Consider the following 20,665-nt stretch of genomic DNA (forward strand, 5'->3'; position numbering starts at 1 on the left):
AGGACTGTAGAGTGAATGGGCTCTCACACACGAAGTAGCTAGCACAGTGACTAGACAATGAATAAAACAGCAAATGCAGGAGTGATTACAAAAATATGCATGCCATCAGGTGAGAAGGAGGGTTTGTAGCGATGAGAAATCAACCCGTAGAATTTATTTCGAAAGGATTTACTAAACCTACGTACTGTACTTTGCATTTGAGAAAGGGCTGGATAATTTTATGACCATTAGCAACATTTATAGCTATCCAAGCTAAAATGAGGATGAGGGTAATCAGATTCCGTGCCTCAACTGCACAAGGTGATCAACGGGAATCAGGGAGTGTGTTCTTCAGGGAATTGCAGTACAACCTGAAATCCAAACAGCCTCCCCCAAAATGATGTTCCAAGGGGTGAGGTGTAAGTTCTGAAGACATATACCAGGTAAAAACAGCATTCGAAGACCACAGCCTTTCATGAGCTCTCACAGTTGGGCCATTCACATGTTGGTTCTGATTTGCCATTTGCCTGGTTGCTAACCCTCTTGTTGAAAACTATAACCACCTTAGCCTCGCTTAGGTCCTCATTTCCAGGTCTCCAACTGCAAACTCTTAGACACCAACAGCTTTGCTAGGTGCACATAAATTATTATGAAAATGATCTTATCTTCTTTGTAGATCTATCAATAGTAATAGGGCCCATTTACATGCATTATCTCATTTGATTTTCCCCACAATACAATGAGGTTGGCAGGATAGTGTCTATTTCTTCACCATTCACATAAGATAACTGCTAGTTGGCGGAGTCTTCTGACTCTGACTCTGACTTCTGACTCTGAGTTATCGATGCCATCGACAACTACTAAGAGAAGCACAGAATGACTACTGAGGAAACCAGAAGGACAAAGATTACCTGCTATAAAAAATACCAAAAAAGAGAAAGAAGGCCTCCAACAAATGGATGGCACATAAAAGAGGTGTGACTAAAAGGTATGGAAAAACTAGCTCTATTTTATAGCTACTTGTGTTTGAAAAACCTTTCTGAATCCTCTGGATCTCTGTAACACTTCACCATCTAGGTTTTCTATGACCCTCTAGCTTTTTCTTTTTCACTTCCTCTCTTTTCCTCCTGCACTTTGGAAACTTATGTACGTATTGCCCAAGTTTCTACTCATTTACGTCCCCATAGATCTTACCAAGCCTCAGTTTCCCTTGTCATTTCAGGCTGAAAATTTTCAAGTCCCTGCTTCTGCCCACATCTCTCATCTGAGTTCATCACGCATTTCCAATTGGAACTCTCTAGACTGACCCTCAGATGCCTTATGCACGTATTGGATCACTAACATCAGACTGTGACTGCCTTATCCTAAAATTCATTTTTCTTACCTGTGCCGTTTTTACTGTTATTGTTAATGAAATTTAACCTTCCCAGTCTCTTAGATGTTCCTTAATTCTCTCCCTTTCCTTCCAACCAGATGGCAACACCTGTTGATTTTCTCTCTGGGATGACTATCCTTTTGTTTCATTTTTATTACCTTCCTATGATCCTCATCGCAGAGTAAGTCCTTAAAAATGTTTCTCCTGTCCTTGAACCCATTGAAAGCCACTCTTTCAACAAAGCCAAAGTAATCTTTCTGAAAATTAAGCTTTGGGCATTTCATCTTCTGCTCATAGACCTCAATGTCTTCTCATTGCTTTAAGAAGCAATCTGTCAGTATGGCATTCAAGCCCTCCTCACGATGGGCCTGAAGTACCTTGAAAGAAAACAAGCAACCAAAACTGAAGCCTTAACTATCACGACTTTGGCATGAACCAGTTACTCATGAAGCATTTTCATATACGTTATTATAAATCTTCACACAGACTTGCAAGGCGGCATTACTACTTTTCCTATCTCCATTTTACACAGCAGTCAATTCATCCAAGGCCAGAGAGCTAGCCGGGGGGGATAACTAGATCTTGAAACATGAACCACTTGCCTCTAAAACATAGGCTCTTTCTGCTATTCCACACTGTCGGCCTTTTCCCTCAAGAGATTTATTCTGGTCAAATTGAACACCTAACAGATTTGGGAACATAGCCTGCATTTTCCTCCTTCGAGGAGGGAATCTTCTTCTAGCATGTTCTTCATGCTGGATATTGTCATCTAGCATGTTCCTTCTTCAGGTTCCAGCAGCCATAATCTGCCCCACCCTGTCTATATTCATTTCTTCATCTCTATAAACTATACTAGTCTCACCTTCCTTGGAATCTACCCAATGCTATCTGAAAACAGCCACCTGTACAATTTTTATTTCCCTCCTTGATGTTAAATTTTACATCACAACCCCAAATAAATTGCTATTCCACAAATACATGTTGAATTAAATGATCACCACTACAGTCTCTACTCTGAAACGTTCATTAGGAGTGTAATAGTAATTAAGAGTCAGAACTGGATTTGAATGCCTGCTCAGTGCTATCTTGGGAAATTTCTTTAGCTTCATTAAACATCAGTTGCCTCATTCATAAAGTGAGGATATTAATAGTGGCTACCTCATTGAGTCGTGAGTCCATAATAAAATGATGTAAACAGAATTCTAATGCAATGTCTGGTACCTGGTACTTTGTCAATCGATAATAGTGGTATAAGTGATAATAATGGTAGGAGGTAAGAGGATTTACTAATGGTCCTAAGTAAATGTAAGAAATAATCATCTGTGTCATTAAATTACCTGCCATTTTATAGAAAACAGAGTAGAAAAATAAACCAAATTAAAGTGGTTAACTAAGAACTCAAGAATAGAATAAAAGACTTTGTCAATCATCTCGTGTCATCCTGACTATGAAATGATGTCAGGCCGAAGGTTAGCTTGATCAATCAACAGTGCTTATCTAAATGTCCTTAAGTGATTCCAGGCTCTAAAGGTGTCATCTCAGGCTGGGAAACGACAGGTCCAGCTGTCAGAACTATCTTTGAGGCTAATACAGTTATACAGTTCCCTCTGCCATCTATCAGGGACACACTAACAAGTTGAAACAGCAGCAGCGACAGCATCAGGATGTCAGCATATGATGGTATAGAGTAGGTGGCTAATGAATTCCTCCATTAATACGCTGAGCTTCCATGCCTTCTGAATGCAGTCAGGGATCTAAAATCCATCATCTATAGCTTCAGGGAGTCAATGAGTTATTTCTTGCCCTGTTGCAGTGAACAATACCCCAGGAGTAATGGCTAGGAACAGTCTAAGTGGTTGGTCAATGAGATAACTCATCCAGCCGACAGTGTTAAGGTAGGCCTGCCATGAAGTCATATGAGCCCCAGCGTTCACTTGATGGTACCTAGAGTTTGCCTTGCTTGCCACACTTCAAATTCACATGTCTAAAAAGCCTCTGCTATTCACAACTTGTTCAGCTGTCTGGTAACTGCAGTAATCTGGGCTGTAAGCCACGAGGTTGGCTTTAAATCAGTAGCATCCTGACTTCTCCTTAGAATTTTATATCACTTAAGTTATAATCTCAAAATCCTGATTAAAGTCGATTTGTTATTTAGGAAAATAAGATAAATGGTTTCCTCTGACTTCAAATTTTTTTTAATTGATGAAAAAGTACCAATGATATTAAAAGCTATCCATAACCGAAAGCTCACTATATACCAGGAGCGAACCAAGTGTGTTACATACATCATCTCACAATGTGCAGGAAACCTAATATCTCATCATTTAATTACTGTGGCCTTTCAAGTCTGTTAGCCAATGTTGATTACAGTATCCCCCAAAATGTAGCACTTTGCCTGGCACATAAGAAAAACACTCATTTTAAATACACTAGTTGATGTTTGCAAGCTAAATTCTCTGAATCCTAAATTTTCTAAATTCTTCTTAGGTATGCATTGAGGGTTCTGAAACATGACTGTTACCAGTTACAGCAAAAGAGTAGTGGATGTAAGTGATAAATGAGACAGATAGGGCCATTTGGCCTCTGCTTCTCATCATTGTTTACCACCCGTGAAATATTCTCTATACATTTTGCCAGCTCGGTTTTTATGATGCATTATTATACATTTTATCTATATGCTAAAATTATCATTCACTTTTCCCGCATATTTTCAGGAATCAAAGTCCATAAAATGCTTTTACTTGTATATGTGCTCTTATGTTTCCAGCTTACTTGATAATGGCGGTTTCTCATCCTCACTCAATCTGGCTCTACCCTCGTTAGGAAACTGGTTGCAGCAAGGACTCTCCCTGGGCTCTGTTAATGCAAGTATAGGGCCAGGCTGTTTATGCCTTTATCTGATGCCCATGGTGGGCCTCAATTCTCTTTCATACTATCGGTGCCTAGAAAGGTTCTGCTCTCCTGATGCTACTACTACTTGTATATGCTTTGTCCTCCTCCTCTTTCTCTCTTTGGCAAGATACGATCTTTCCATTTTCCGTGGTTCATACAAGTGAAGAAGGACCTTCAGGGCAAGATGAATTACACATTTACTGGTGAGGTTAGAGCCGTTTGGAACATTCTACTGAAGGGCAGTGGAGGCGCAAGGCATCACCTTGTGTCATTATAGGAGACAAAATGCCCTACAATGACATGCCAAGGAAGCTCCATGTCATATCCTACTGACCTAACCAGGTTTGCTCAGAGGGACTCGGCTTCTTCCCCCTGTGCTTACCGAACATCCCCCAAAGTCTAGATGGTGAATCTGATTAATTCAGAAACAAGTGCTTTCAATCAGATTCAACAGGAATTTGTTTTCAGAAACAGTCTTTCCAGGCTTTTACAAATACTTACCATGAGATTCTTCCTTTCACTAATTTTTTTTTCCCCTATTGAAGTAATTCGGATATGTCATCAAGAAAACTACCATCCTACATTTGTGCAGTTTTTTGTCCACAACAAACAACTCCTAAATACTTTATTCCATCTGAACCCCCGGAAAACCCTGTAGTGTAGTATTTTTGTTCCCATTTAAAAGAAGACGAAGGTGAAGGCCAGGGGGATGATCAGTTGCTTACAGCCAAAGAGCTCACCAGATGTCGAGACTCAAATGCACATCTTTTGAGTTCAAATGAAACACATGCCTCCACGATGGCGTGCTGCCCCTCGGAACCGAGTGTGCCATCAAAATAAACAGATTTAGACAGAAATACTTCGGGACTAACTGAGTTTGGAGAGAATACACCCCAGCTCCCACGCAGGGAGCTGCGTCTGGTCCAGCCTGCGTAAGTGCTCACTTGATCAAATCCCCGCTTCCACGCCCCTCTCCCACCTTCTTCTCCATCTCTGCCGGGATGGAACGGCTCAGCTGGAAGCTGCAGAGACGATCCCCAGCAGGCCCTCTCCACAGAAGTGGCTAATGATCTGGAAAAGCTCCTAAGCCCAGAAAATCCAAAGAGGCCTTTTTCACTAAGAACAAATAGCAATGAAAGGGAATACGGAGCCAACCTGCCGTGCACAGTACTCTGTGGGAAACAAAATTGCATCTGTTGGACACCTTTGCTGTTTTCTTGTTCTTTCCCTCTCTGCTTGCGTTACTAGTCTCAGAAATGCCAACATTCCCCTGTACTCCTCTGCACACTCCCCCAAATACAGCTCCTTAAGTCAAACCCAGTTCTGCCACTGGCCGAATCCAGACACAAATCTAAGGTACCACCTCCCCACCCAAGCTCACTGAAGACTAACTCAGCAGATGTTGATAGTTTCCTGTAGATATCTCACATAGAGACAGCTGAATGAAGCATCCGGGCCAGCAATTTATAGATGCAATAGATGTGAGGAACACACCGTTTATCATAATTCAGCTCTGCTCCGATTTATTCTCCAGGAGTCTCCCCAAATGTTGTAAATTATAGAAAAACAATACCATACATACCGAACTTAATAAATATTCTATTTCCCCAAATATGGCACTGAGAGAATACTGTCGGCCTTTTATTTGGGGTGGGGGGGGACAGTTTTCTCAAGAATACTCGGCCGTGATGAAAAGGGGGTAAGTCGGGACAGTGGTCCTCTCTCTTCTCCTACCCTCTTTTATCCAAGTATCTACATTATAAGTCAGGAGAGAAACAGCTGGAGAAGGTTATAGATTCTTGTCAAACAAAACAGATGCCCTGACCCATAAATTTTCACTGTTCCTGAAAGGTTCATAATTAAAAAATGAATCCAAGAGGATTTACTGTAAATTACATGCAGGGAGAAAGAAATTAATAGCATATCTTTTTTACGCCCTGTATTAACTACATAAAGAGAAGCTAATTGTTGCCCAGTTATGCCCGATTTTCTATTTTGTAGGTTGGTGAATGGAGGCTGTCAAGAGTTTCATGAGAGAATAGCGAGCACTTCATGGTCATCCTTTCTCTGGTCCTATTCAATGTTTTTCCCAATCGGATAAATGAAGGTGAGTGTAACATGACACAGCTTCCTAGAGCCTACATGGGAGGTCAACAGGCAGATGTCACTTGCATGTAATAGTGGCTTCTTTCCAAATATTGAGCAGATTAATTCCTCAACAACAGACTTCAATGGAGGCAACATATTTGAAGTAATACTTCCTTACAAATCCCTCTGCCCTAAGACACGGTCCCTCCACGGAATTTCATTTCATGCATACATGTACTGCAAGCAAAGATCTTCTTCACTTTGTCAAACACTTTTCATCTGGGATTTCATTAATATTATGATTAATAACGGACACAGGAAATAGTGCATCATAGAAGTGTGAACCAAAAAATGAAGATGTAAGCTAATTGGAAGCAAACCATCTCTAAATTATTTTAGATCTCCTGAACTTCTCTGATTTTTTTTTTGAAAAGATCTATTTCTTGTCTTGTTCAGCACTTATTGTCAAAGCCTACTTAACCACCATGAGGTCCTGTGTGAGTAGGAAGACTTTAAGTTTAAAAGAAAGAAAGAAAGAGAAAGAAAAAGAGAAAGAAAGAAAGAATCAAAGAAAGAAAGAGAGAGAGAGAGAGAAGATCCTCTGGTCCTTTGGTCAGAACAACAGATAGTCTGAGCAAACTGAAATGGGAAAAAATCTTTTACCCACAGCACATACCCCCCACCCCCGTCTTGGTACCCCTTTCTTTACACCAATTCTTCACCCAGAGGCAACAATGCCTTCATTCTGCTCAAGCTTCCTCCTGCTCTCACCCAAATGTCATATGTCCCTCAATCCATCATGCTTCTTTCTCCCCAACCCTCCATGAAAAACTCAAATTCTGTTCAATCAGCTGACCTTGGCCTGGTATGAGAAGGATCATACCAAGACTAACAACTTTGAACCAATTAGCAAATGATTCAAGGGCTTGCAGTGGAGAAGGAGTTTAAGAAGATGCCAATTTTCCTAAAGAGTTTTTAAGGTGTAGGCATCTCAGGATGACAAAGGGAAAGAAGGGGGAGAGATTGAGGATAGGATCTCAGGTAGCCTAGAGCAAGGGTCATCCAAACAGCATCCATCCATCCACAAAGTCCCATTTCAGCTCAGGGGGCAGACTCGCCCGCTGGAAGCTGGGACTCCTGCCTGCTGCATTTGCCTGCTGCTCTCCGACGTCTCTCTACCCACTGTAAAGCTCGAAGTGACGAAGTGAGAGGCCCTCAGAGCTGGCCGACAAGAAAAAGCCTCTTTGCCATTCCTGCTCCAGGGACTCCACAGCAAGCAGGCCTGTTCTAGAGAGGGTGCTCACCTCAGGGTCAGACTCCTTGGTGTTCTTGGAAGAACATTTTTCTCTTCCCTCAAATAGGCTAAATGGGTGGTGAAAAGGGCTTGTTCCAAGGACTGAGTTATAGAGGCTTGAAACCTTTCAGGAATTCCTAGGACTTGCCTTTAGTACGAGCGTATGAAGTACAGGTGCTCAGTCTCTCTTGCTCTCCGTTCCCCTCTTTCTTTACCACGCACCTGCCCCCTTCCTCCCTCTTCCCGCCCAGCCACTTGCTAATGACTGAGTTTATACTTGGTTTTGAGCAACTTGTGAGCTTGAAAATCATTCAGAAGAGCATCAAAGTACTCTTAGTTGTTTCCAGAATGGACAGCCACTGGAAGAATGACATTTGCCCCTCTATGACCCCTTGCTGGGAGCACATCTCCCAAGCCCAATGCCTCCTCCCTCCCCTTGACCCTGGGAGCTACTCTGGCTCCCTCCCCTCTTTGTGTCTGTTTTCACTTCTTCTTTTCCTTTGGTGGGTTTTAAACTGCAAGCAGGGATGGATCCTTTTGCCTCCTGCCCAACCCTTTCCACTTTCCTTAATGGCCCTTAAATTATTTCTTTTTGAGCAATGTTCTTTGTTTTGGTTTGGTTTTTTTAAAGATTTTATTTATTTATTTGACAGGCAGAGATTATAAGTAGGCAGAGAGGCAGGCAGATAGAGAGGTGGAAGCAGGCTCGCTGCTGAGCAGAGAGCCCGGATGCGGGACTTGATCCCAGAACCCTGAGATCATGCTGAGCCAAAGGCAGAGGCTTTAACCCACTGAGCCACCCAGGTGCCCCTTGAGCAATGTTCTTTAACACAAGGAAACAAGCCACATGCATTAAACAAATCCATGTTTTACAGATCTTAAGTCACGCAGAAGTATCTTAGTCAGTATTTATGGCTTCATGTTCCTGGTACACTTATGTCAATGTCCAAAACAAGAAGCAGGTTTTGGAATCAAGTCTTTTGATATACTTGGATTCCTTTATTCCTGAGTGTGGTAAGGAACCTTCCCTTTGCTCTGCCTCAAACCTCAGGTTTTATCACAGGTTCTTTACGTCTCTATGAAAAAGTTTGCAGCCTAGGGCAGGGGTCACCAAGGTATAGCCCACAGCTTGCTTTTATAAGTGAATTAAGACTGGAATACAGTCCCACAGGCTTTTTTGTTTTTATCTCTGGTAGACACCAGAGAAAATTCACTAGAATAAAAAAGTTTTTAATTATTAGACCAATGAAGCGATCCCATATTCAAGAGAGCCATGAGCATGTCTGGACCATTCCAGAAGGATATGGTTTCTCCACCTCAGAGCTGTCTATCTTTTCTCTAAGAAGGTCAGATGACGTCCATTGATTAAAAACAATCTGTTGGGGTTTTCTAGAACAGTTAAGCAATGATATAGCATCACTAGAAAAGGTCCACAGGACCCAAGCGGGTCTACACATTTTGATGCAAAATTTATTCTTTTTTTGCTGTTAAAAATATTAAAACAGAATGCTACGGTTCCTGCTAGAGATTCCCAGGATCCTCATATCCCTTTTATAAAAACAAAACATTTTAAGTACACTTTCAGAAATTAAGAAACATTTCTCTTCAAGGTAAGGATGCTCTAAAACACGAATGGGGAGAAATGGATAAACCAGTAGCATATTATCTGATTCAGAGAAGATGCTCATGGCTGTGCCAAATCATATTTTTCTTAGTAAGTCACACCGAACAAAAAAAGAAGATAAATCACCGTGAAAATGCAAGTGAGCTGGTAATAATAGCCTAGTTATAGCTGCCATGAAATAGTCATTAAGTTATATGCAGCATAAATCTCACTGAGTTTTGTAAATTATGGTGGTTTTTAGAGGCCAAATAAAGATAAACCATACAAATGATGGCTGCTTTTCTCTGTGCTCCTTGGCATGACTTTCTCAAACGCTTAAGCTCAGGCTCATAGGACCATATGGTTCTTGAAGCATCCGAGAAAGCGTAAAGGTTCACAACTCCATCAAGACCCCTGTTTCATATCTTAAAGGTGATCATTCCTAACCAGCCCTTCCTTGCACTCTTGCCTGGTTCTGGCTCACACTCAGTCTGGACAGGCCTCCCACTCAAGCCTTACACTTCTAGCTGCTCCTGTTTCCAAGGCATATTGGAAGAGCAGGTGCTGGAGATGGGCAGCGTTGGCAAGCTGAACTGGCTGCTGGCGGTTCCAGCCAGCCCCGGAGACCAGCAATAAAATCCCACTCTCTGCCTTCCTCAGTAGACTGGCACATTAGCAAGACTCTGATCCAAAGATGCCCAGGAAAATGTTCGTTTTCCTCCCTTTTGGAGGTTGGTGGTAGTCCCCAGTTGATCTTTCCTCGCAACTGCTTTTTTTCCCCCTGCTATTTAAACTGAATTCTTATTGCTCCAAATTAAATCCATTTTTTCTGGCCTTGTCATTGCTAACTAATGAGAACAATTCCTCTCTTTGCTCCTGGTAGCTGCACTTTGGGTACTTATGGATGAGAATCATATCCTTCCTTAGCCTACTTTCCTAACTGCAGACCGCACAGGTGATAAAATGGGTTAATTGTTGCTATAAAAATATTTTCTATCCTCATAACAAAGTAATTTTTTCCTCCAAATCATTTTAATTTCTTGGAATTGCACTGTGTTCTTAATAATCTGCAGTGACTGAGGTTGCAGTCCTGTTGGGCTTAGATATACAAGCAAAATGTTGGATATACAATACACATGAATAGAGCAATCCTGGCTGATTGTGCTATTTCCTTTTTGCCCCACCTACTCTGGCCTCAGTTTTGATCATGGTTTTTACACCTGTACGAGGAATTCTGCAGCCTAGAGCTGGGGTCATCCAAGTAGAGCCTTCAATCTGCCCCCCACTTTTTTTTTCTTTTTTAAGGAGGTTCCATGCCTCGTGTGAAGCCCAAAGCAGGGCTTGAACTCACAACCCTGAGATCAACACCTGAACCAAAATCAAGAGTCAGATGCTTAACCAACCGAGCCACCCGGGCCCCCCTGCAGACTGTTTTTGTAAAATAAATTTTTACTGTAATATAGCCACATACATTTCTTTCTTTTTTTTTTTTTAAGATTTTATTTTTATCTATTTGCCAGAAAGAGAGAGAGAGAGCGAGCACAGGCAGGCAGAGTGGCAGCAGAGGCAGAGGGAGAAACAGGCTCCCTGCCAAGCAAGGAGCCCGATGTGGGACTCAATCCCAGGACGCTGGGATCATGACCTGAGCCGAAGGCAGCCGCTTAACCCACTGAGCCACCCAGGCGCCCCAAGCCACATACGTTTCTTAAAAGCATGCTATCTGTGGCTTTTTTCACATTATAATGGCAGAGCTGAGGAGCTCTCACAGAAACTGTAGCACTTGTGAAGCCCAGAATACTTGCCATCTGGCCCTTTACAGAAACACTTCGCTGACCCCCAGCACAGGCGGTCAACTAGTAAAACCCAACTGGACTTTACTACTTGCACCAGGTTCGGGCGAAGTACTGGGTAAATCTCTCATTTACACCCAGGCAGTCTGCTAAACATTTCATGATAGGCCAAACCACACAGCCGAGAAGGGAGTCTGGACTGAACGCGTTTCTCATAGTTTATCCCCACAGGCATCAAGGGTCACTTCTTAAAGGGATAAAAGAGGCTTGACACAGAGACTAACCCTGGGCTACAGCTCCAACACATGTAGGCAATTTTTATAATCATGTGCCCCTTTGCTGAGTCCATCTAGAATGTTCCGTTGCGTTCATCTGGCTCAACGACTCACACCAGCAGGTAGACAAAGAAATCCAGGCCAAGGCCTGGTACTCACTATGTGAAGCTGGAGGAAGTCGCCAAGGCCCGGAGCACTGTCGATGCGCACCAAGATGCCATCCTTCACGGTGGTGCTGAAGCCCACAGCCAGGCGGTCCGAACGCGTGCTGGGCCGATCATTGGCCGGCCAGGTGTAGAGGATGAGGCCTCCGCTTTTCCCAAAGATGTACGTAGCGCCAGCTGCAAAAGCAAGGAGAGAGGGAGCCATCAGGGCATGTACCGTGTGTCCCCAGCTACACGCATACTGCGGAGACTGCACAGACAGCTGCGGAGAGGAAAAGACCCCCAGACGCGGGTGGTATTTGGTTATTGAGAGGGATGGCATCCAAGGTCTCGGATGGCGGCTGTCACCCTAAATTAAAGATGCAGGCAAAATGAATTAATAACAAAGCAGATGTTAGCCAGAGACACCCCTAACGTCTTCACTTCCTGCTGTATAATGGCAGAGGGCAAGTAAGATGCTGTGTCTGGGAATGTGGGTATGTTGTGACAAACAACTTTTCCGATCTCAGCAGCAGAATGAATTTTCCATCTTGGCTAGGACAGGCATGGACCTCTTAGCTCCCAGAACATTCTGGTCTGTGTTGTTGGGAGCCGTTCCGGAATGCCTAGCAAGACTGGACGTAAGGTGTAAGTCCAAAGCCATCATTCTTTTCACACCTGGACCCGCTACCACCCCCACAGAAAAGCAAGCTGGAGCCTGAGAAAATCAAGTTCCGCATTTTCCTATTCCACTCTTACATTGCTATAAAAAATGTGAAAAAAATTAACTCCAGAAGCCTTTTAAAAATTAATTTATTTCCCTAGTGATGGTATTTATCTGGTAGAATATAACAGCTACCCTCTCTTCTCCAAACTAAATTTCAAAAAGGAAATATAGAAGACATAGAAAAAAACAAACAAACTCACAAGAACGAATTTGGAACATAAATGGTATTGCCACTTAGGAATAGTGGGTTTATCAGTGTTTTTAGTATTTACTGCCTTTTCACTCTTATTATTTACAAAGCCAGAGATTAGTAAGATTATATTAATTTAAAAATACTCAGAAAACAAACAGGAAGAAAAATAAAGAAAATATTTGCAACTCATAAATCTTAAAAGTCTGTTGTTAAAAACGAGTTTTTAAATCTAAATTTGGAAGAAAGCATTCAGATTTGGTAGCCAGAACAGATTACATCATTGTAGTTTCTATGGCCATCTGTATGTTCCCCGTAGTGAGTACTTCCACACGTTACTCATCTCAAAGTTCAAAGACTATTTGACAGCAGATCTTCTTGTGTGTTCCCACTGAACATGGTCCAATTCTTAAAACTATTTTAAAGCAGCATTAGATAAGCATTCAGATTTCTTCAACTTTCCTAAAAATCTCCAGCACTGGTTCACATTTAGTCTACAGGGAATACTGGGTTGAATTATGTTGTGTGAAGAAAAAAAAAGAGGTATGCAGCTTATTTGGAAATAATAAAGTCAACTGCTATGAGGCTAGAATTAGGAGTATATGTCATAGGTCATCCTTATTTTAAGCACTAAACCCCACTGTACTGTGCGGCATATAGAATCTAATTTGTCCTTTTTTCAAATGTCACTATTCCAGTCCCTCCAATATGCCCAGTTGGTATATTACGTGTAGCATAACATCTTCCTTCTACGAATGTCTGGACCCTGAGGTGTTAGCGTCTAATAAGACCTCTGCCGTCATCTGGAGAATTTGGGATTGTGGTGTGAAAGTTTATGGTTAATTCTATACATAAAATCATATTTGCTCCTCACCATCCACAGATACCCTCAATGCTTCTTAAAATTAGAAATGTGGACCTCATGATTTACCCTTGATGTCTATCCATCTGTGAGGAATTTAAATCATTCCCTTTCCTGTAGATGGTGACGAATGTCATCGCCCCCCTCTTCATTCTTTTTTTTTTTTTTAAAGATTTTATTTATTTATTTGACAGACAGAGATCACAAGTAGGCAGAGAAGCAGGCAGAGGGAGAGAGAGGCGGAAGCAGGCTCCCTGCTGAGCAGAGAGCCCGATGTGGGACTCGATCCCGGGACGCGAGATCATGACCTGAGCCGAAGGCAGCGGCTTAACCCACTGAGCCACCCAGGCGCCCCATCCCCCTCTTCATTCTTTATTTGGAAAACTGAAGGTTACTCAGTGATCAATGTATAGAATCACCGAAAATGCAAATCACCCTGTGACATTTTGTGGCAATTTATAAAATCTTACCCTATTTTATCCTAAATAGGTAGTGGATTCTGGTACAGAGATAAATCCATACTCTCTCAGGAAATTATTTTATCACTTTGTTACAAAAAGAACAAGTCCAAAGTTGATAACAGCAACAAATATGCCTGGTGTTTTACAATTTAAAAAACCTTTTCAAATTCATTAGCTGGATCTTCATGACAGTTCTATGGTATATTTCATTTGTTAACAATGTTTGGAAACAGAGACCCGAGCTTCTGCCTTAAATAAATGGCACCTCTTCAGGTCTCCTGCTCTCCCTCCTACCTCCAAAAGCCTGTCTTCACCATATGCCAATTATAGCTTAATAAAATTATATCATAAACTATACCAGTGGTGATGCAAAGTTGACTATATTCTTTTCCCGTGTTCCTATAAGACCAAAATAGAACGAAAACAAAGCCATAGTTTCCGAACCTGGCACATTTTCAAAAGCTAGCCTGGCCTTCTAACCATACAAATAAATGTACAAACCTTCTACTCTGCTTATATTTTTTATCCACTGACTGTTCAGTAATTCTCGATATGAAGAATATGAAGAGGAAGAATGTTCTAAAAGATAAAGGCACAACTTCTTATATCTAGTGGGTAGGAGGTCATCATGGCTTTACATTTTAAATAAACAAAGAACAAAACCTCACTATGATAACCTTAGGGTAGATCAAAAATCAGTCTTAAAAATTATTTTGATTGCTTTTTTGTTCTGAATTTAGGATGCCACTATGTTAGAGCATTCTAACTTTGTAGATGGAAAAGGGTAAAAAATTACAAAGCCCTAAGCATATGGCTTATTTGGCCATGTGGCAATAAATCTTAAAATATGTATTTTTTATATCAAATATCCTAGGAAGGGTAAAAAAAGACCCTGAGTGTTCCCATAGTTCAATGTAGGCTTTAAAGCAAGTTAATTGATATTTACAACTCTCTACCCTGAAAAACCTGTTATTTTTTTTCCCCTTCTTTAGTTAGCTTTGCTATTTTGCATGGTTTTTAAAGATAAATATGCACTTTCTGCTAATTTTAATATAAAATGCCTAGAGTCCTAGGGGGAACATGGACTTATTTTGCTTTACATTTTCAAATTAAAAAGTTAATTTTGTTATTTTAAAATGTGGATTACAAATCAACATTTGGGGAACATCCTAAGAACTGTAAGAACCCTCCTTAATCCATTAAAGATTTTCATTTCCAAGCCATGCAATATCACATCATATGCTTTCTCCCCTGAGCCTAGTTTCTCTGACTGTTGGTTTCTTGCTGTGCTAAGTAGGCTGGTGCAAAGATCATACTCCATTTATTAATAATCAGAACATTGCTAGCAAAAAGTGATCAATTCAACTGAAGAAAAATTGCTATGGTGGCATTTTGACAATTTAACATTGTAGGATTTGCAAGTTTGCAAGCAACTGAGATTGCTGAATGCCAATCACAGAGTATTTCAGGAATGACCTCTCCACACTGTCACCTTACCCAAGATATGTATACACACCATTTTCAAACAGTCAACAAATCTACCATGTTATTTAATATGCAACTTCTTTTATTTCAAAAGCACCAAAAAATGGGTTTGGTTTATTGTTTTTATAATTGGCAAGCTATTTACTGTGATGGACCTGATGGTGATTTTGGCAGAGACAGGTATGAGAGGGTATGGAATATGTATGTTTGGGGATGTTTTCTGTGTGTGGGATTCATTGGGGGGAAGAAAAGAAAGCATAGAACAGGCTCCACTGAGATCATTAAGGACTCCTGGGAAACAGTTTTATGTAGCTTTACAACAAGCTGGTTAAACAGATGATTGATGGTTTCTCAAGGAGAATAAAAGATAAAATATTTTCTAGGTCATACATTTCTCCAAGAAATAGTTCTTAAATCTGTGGCATATATTACTGCTTATTTTACTAAAATTTAATATAATTATTGATGGCAACTTAACACTTCCTTATTTAGACCATTTGGATAATTATTACTTCTGTTGTTTTGACTTCTTAACCTCATGGTCCTGTCATTATGATACTGTTTTCTATTTTTATATCCAAGTAGCATATTATTTCTTTTTGGCAATTACCAATAGAAATAGAATCATAGACTTGTTTATTATTTATATTTGATATAAAAATAATAATTAGGTGCCTCATTAGCACAGTAGGTAGCATATCAGTCTTATAAAAATAATATATACATACATATGTGTATGTATATACATATGCAGTATCTGTGTGTAAGAAATAAGGAAAGTTTAGTTAGAAAATATAGTAGACTACCTGGAATTAATTTATTATTTTCTTCCTCAAATAATTACAGATAAAAGGCTCCAGAAATGCATCTAAATGTAATGTTGGTTGTTTAATTATGTCTAAAAAAAAAGAAACCAAAGCAAATCAGCTTTCCCTGAAATAATTTTTGGTTGGTGTTAAAACGGAACAATGCAAGCATCTCCCAGGGGAAACCTGAGAAAATTAAATTTAAAGCAAACTAGATCATTCACGCAGGGACAAATATAGCATGTAGAATAATAAATTAAGTAATAAAATGAATATAATCCTTGCTGTGCAAACCATCTGATAGGTAAACCAGTGTAAGAAACAAGAAGTCAGACCCCTTCTCCAGTGCTCTTTGAACACTGCCTGAGAACTCAGTGTCAAATCTCATGACGCCAAGGTACTATACCTGCCTTCCTCTATTACTCAGGCCCTTCGTTCCTCATTTCTATTGTAATACTCTTTTATCAACCTTAGCCACTTTTGTGTTCTTTACTTGGAACTGGTAAATCCTTTTGGAAAACAGATGGACTATCAATGGCATAAAATATATCTCATCTGTAGAGGTAGTTATTGCTCCTCACTTAAAACTGCCTTTTATTCAGATCAATTAACCAGATAGCTAACACAACCAAAATGGAAAGATGGAAATGACCCATAACTCTTCTAGCAAATGGAGATGTAAAGCTCAAGGATCTCAAAAACACTCATGGTCTGAAAAAAACAAAACAACAACAACAACAACAACATTTCTTTGTTTCTTTTACTCAGTTGGCTCTATAGTTCCCCTTACACACACCCCTGGCTGTTTGGGGAGTGATCATCACAGCAGGACCTTCTACCTTCTACGTTCATAGCGCACTGAATGGTTTCAGATTGTTTTCTTGGGAGTATCTCATTTGCTGCCACTTTCCCCAATACCCACTGAAGTGTCAATGGCAAACATTTTCATCTGAACGAAACAGAAAATAAAGACTCAGGGGATTAAGCGACTTGACCTGGTGTGAAGGGGTGAAGCTGAGAGTAGAACCAGAGCTCCCCTTCCTTGAGTTGGCCCTCCTTGCCCTCATCCAACTGTCCAGCTGGCCCATAGCATGAGGCGTCCCGAAAGGAATCCCCAAAAGGGTCCCCAGGGACCAAGAGCTCCACAAGAAGGAGGAAGCGAATAATGGATAGAAAAACTATGAACAAAACCTCTGCACTACAGAGGAAGCCTCTCGGGAGTACAAAGTAAGTGATACAGATTTTACAAACAGTCCTGCAATGCATTTATTGAATGGATGGTTTATTATGATCTATTTTGTCGACTCTGAATTTTTTGAAATAAACACCAAAACTGATGATAAAAAAGCCTTAAATAAAGCAAAACTGAAGGGACAGAATGTTCAGAGAAAAATTTCATCTATTTTAAAGAACATCCTTTATCTTTGGCAAAGAAATGATCAGATTTACTGCTCAGCTAACTGAAAAACTGACAACATTGTCTAGGAGTCAAATAAATAATCAGGGAGCGCCAAGCCCCATTTCTTAAAACAGTGCTCAGGCAAGGCGAGGTTTCCCTCCATCTGGGACAATTTTCTTCCTCTTTCTTGAAAGAAGAATGATTAAAAGCAAAGGGCATTAAGCCAGGAAACACACAGGCAACATTTCAGAGCATGTTCCAGTATTCTCAAAGAAAAATTGCAACTCAAAGACTTCCTAGCAGAACCAATACTGGTTTAGTTTGGTACAAAATCTGCCTGGTAATCTTGGAATTCAAACTTGTGCACAGGGTGAATTATATATATTTCACCAATGCCAAAGCCTCCACAGAAGCTGGTAGGAGAAAGATACAAAACCAATAAAATTCTACCTGTTAACCTATTTCTTTTTTAGAAATAAGAAAGTACACTACTATTTAATTCTGGTACTAAGTATTATAAAAAAGAACCATGCTTCATCAATGATTATATGTACAAGCCCTATTTTGGCAAAGATGCTTGGTTTGACCTTTTCACGGGAATATTATCATGAATTTTCCAGGGGACCTTAAGGGGAGCCAAATAATCATGCTATTTCCAAAACTGTACCAACAATTGAGATGGCCTCCTGTTATGATTTCTTTTTTTTTTTTTTTTAAGATTTGATTTATTTATTTGACAGACAGAGACCACAAGTAGGCAGAGAGGCAGAGAGAGAGAGAGGGAAGCAGGTTCCCTGCTGAGCAGAGAGCCAGATGCGGGGCACGATCCCAGGACCCTGAGATCATGACCTGAGCCAAAGGCAGAGGCTTAACCCACTGAGCCACCCAGATGCCCCCCCTGCTATGATTTCTTAAACACACCTGTACCCCCCAAATTCTGAGTAAAATAAAATCGCACATAGTTTCCAGGCACCTTCATGACTGCTAACAAACATATGACACTTTCTGAGTCTCAGAGATAATGACATTTTTAGAAACACATTACATCAAAAATATTTTTACGAAGTTATTTTTACTTATCACATTCTAGGACTCTTCCACTAGGAAAAAACTGACTCATGATAGAGGTTACAAACATTTTCCACATTCAAAGTGATCTAAAAATAAAGCCTCCAGGGATACACTTAAATTCCCTTTGCTTAAAAAAGAATTTTCATACTCTCGTTGTTATTGTTCTTGTTGTTTGGGATAATTAATTTACTCACAAGTCTTTGTGCTTAACAATACTAACACTAATATTAATACTAATATTAACATTTCTGCTAACTATATGTTTGAATCATTTATTATATAATACATCATGATACAAAATTGCAAATTCCCATCCCTTTACCCTTTAGATATTTTTGGTGTATTAGTTTTTTAGGGCTACCATAAAAAAGTAACACAAACTATGTGGCTTGAACAAAAGAAATTTACGCCCTACGAGTCTGGAGGCTAGAATTCTGATATTGAGGCGTCAGAAAGGTTGATTCTTTCAAAAATGGCTGTTTTCTTCCTATGTCATCGCAAGGCCTCCTCACAATATTCTAATTTCTTCTTCTTTTTTCCCAAAGATTTTATTTATTTACTTATTTGACAGACAGAGAGGCAGGCAGAGAGAGAGAGAGAGAGAGAGAGAGGAGGAAGCAGAGAGAGAGAGGAAGAAGCTCTCTTTCTCTGAGCAGAGAGCCCCAGGCATGGCTTGATCCCAGGACCCTGGGATCATGACCTGAGCCAAAGGCAGACACTTAATGACTGAGCCACCCAGGCCCCCCACTAATCTCTTCTTCTTAAAAGGACACCAGTCATATTGGATTAGCAACCCCCTCCCCACCTTTTTAGAGACCTTATCTCCAATTACATGACATTCTAAGATACTAGGGGTTACAACTTCAACATACGAATTTTGGAGACACACAATTCAGCCCATAACAGTTACTTTCCCAGTTTTAAAGATGAGGGAAGCTGTAGATTGGGGTAAAATAACTTGTTTAAGATCTAGTAGCAACATGGACGGGACTGGAAGAGATTATGCTGAGTGAAATAAGTCAAGCAGAGAGAGTCAATTATCATATGGTTTCACTTATTTGTGGAGCATAACAAATAGCATGGAGGACATGGGGACTTAGAGTGGAGAAGGGAGTTGGGGGAAATTGGAAGGGGAGGTGAACCATGAGAGACTATGGACTCTGAAAAACAATCTGAGGGTTTTGAAGGGACGGGGGGTGGGAGGTTGGGGTACCAGGTGGTGGGTATTATAGAGGGCACGGATTGCATGGAGCACGGGGTGTGGTGCAAAAATAATGAATACTGTTATGCTGGAAATAAAAAAAAAATGATAAAAAAAAAAAGATCTAGTAGATTCAGGGATTTAATTGAGATTTACATAACTCAACGATCCACATTCCTTTCTTTACGCCAAGCTGCATCCCTAATATGTTTACTCTTTCTGTGTATTTGAGAGTAGAGATGGATGAAGATGAGAAGAAGGACAATGTCTTCCTAACGTGTCCCCGAAAAGCAAGGAAAAGCAAAACAAAAGAAACCACAAAAAAGATGGAAACGCAATGCCTTCCTGACAGAAATGACAGTCTAGGGGTGATCATTTTATTTAAATGAGAGTGGGTTAATACGAGCTTGTTCTCTGCAAAGTGTGTAAAGCAAGGTCAGACAATAGGCTGCTTCTCATTAATTACACCATACTCCTAAAAATCTAATTTCTGAAGGGGTGGACTCTATATAAGGTTTATTTCAGAAAATATTTCACAGCCAATTTAATTTAACTTTCATAACCAAGCTTGTTTCTTATATAGCAAAACAAATAAGTCCTAGGAAATTGCAAAATCTTCAGGTTTAAGGAAATAAATATTAAGTTTTATTGTCAAACAAAATGAAAATCCAGAACCCTTCTGTACCATGAGCTCCTGGAGGACAGGGCTGTTTAATTTATCTCTCTATCAACACTGAATGCTCAGGATATAAATGCTATTGAATTAATCAATAAAACCTGGTTCACCTATACTTTTGTATCTTCACACTGCCATTCAGGTATCTGTCTGTTAAATCTTCTCAGCTTTTTGTCATTTCATCTCAATGTGGAAATATTGTATAAATACTCATCAGTGAGGGTTCACAACATTTCCCAGGTGGAAAACAGAGCTTCCAATTTATAAAAGAAAGCTAACCACAAAAATGTTTAAGTAATTTTTCTTTGGTGAACTTTTGGCAAGCTCAGAGAAGAAAATCACACCCAT

General features: G+C 40.2%; 1 protein-coding gene across 50 annotated transcripts in view; it reads right to left on the bottom strand.

Moving 5' to 3' along the window:
• Nucleotides 1-20,665, bottom strand: part of NRXN3 (neurexin 3) — a 1,567,429-nt gene that overhangs the window by 356,553 nt on the left and 1,190,211 nt on the right. For all 50 annotated transcript variants that reach the window (XM_032341548.1, XM_032341546.1, XM_032341549.1 and 47 more), the window contains one exon: nucleotides 11,456-11,637. In XM_032341548.1, the coding sequence (XP_032197439.1) occupies nucleotides 11,456-11,637 (182 nt within the window). The remainder of the gene's footprint in view (nucleotides 1-11,455; nucleotides 11,638-20,665) is intronic.

The sequence above is a fragment of the Mustela erminea genome, chromosome 5, assembly GCF_009829155.1.
Source record: "Mustela erminea isolate mMusErm1 chromosome 5, mMusErm1.Pri, whole genome shotgun sequence".
Classification (NCBI taxonomy): domain Eukaryota; kingdom Metazoa; phylum Chordata; class Mammalia; order Carnivora; family Mustelidae; genus Mustela; species Mustela erminea.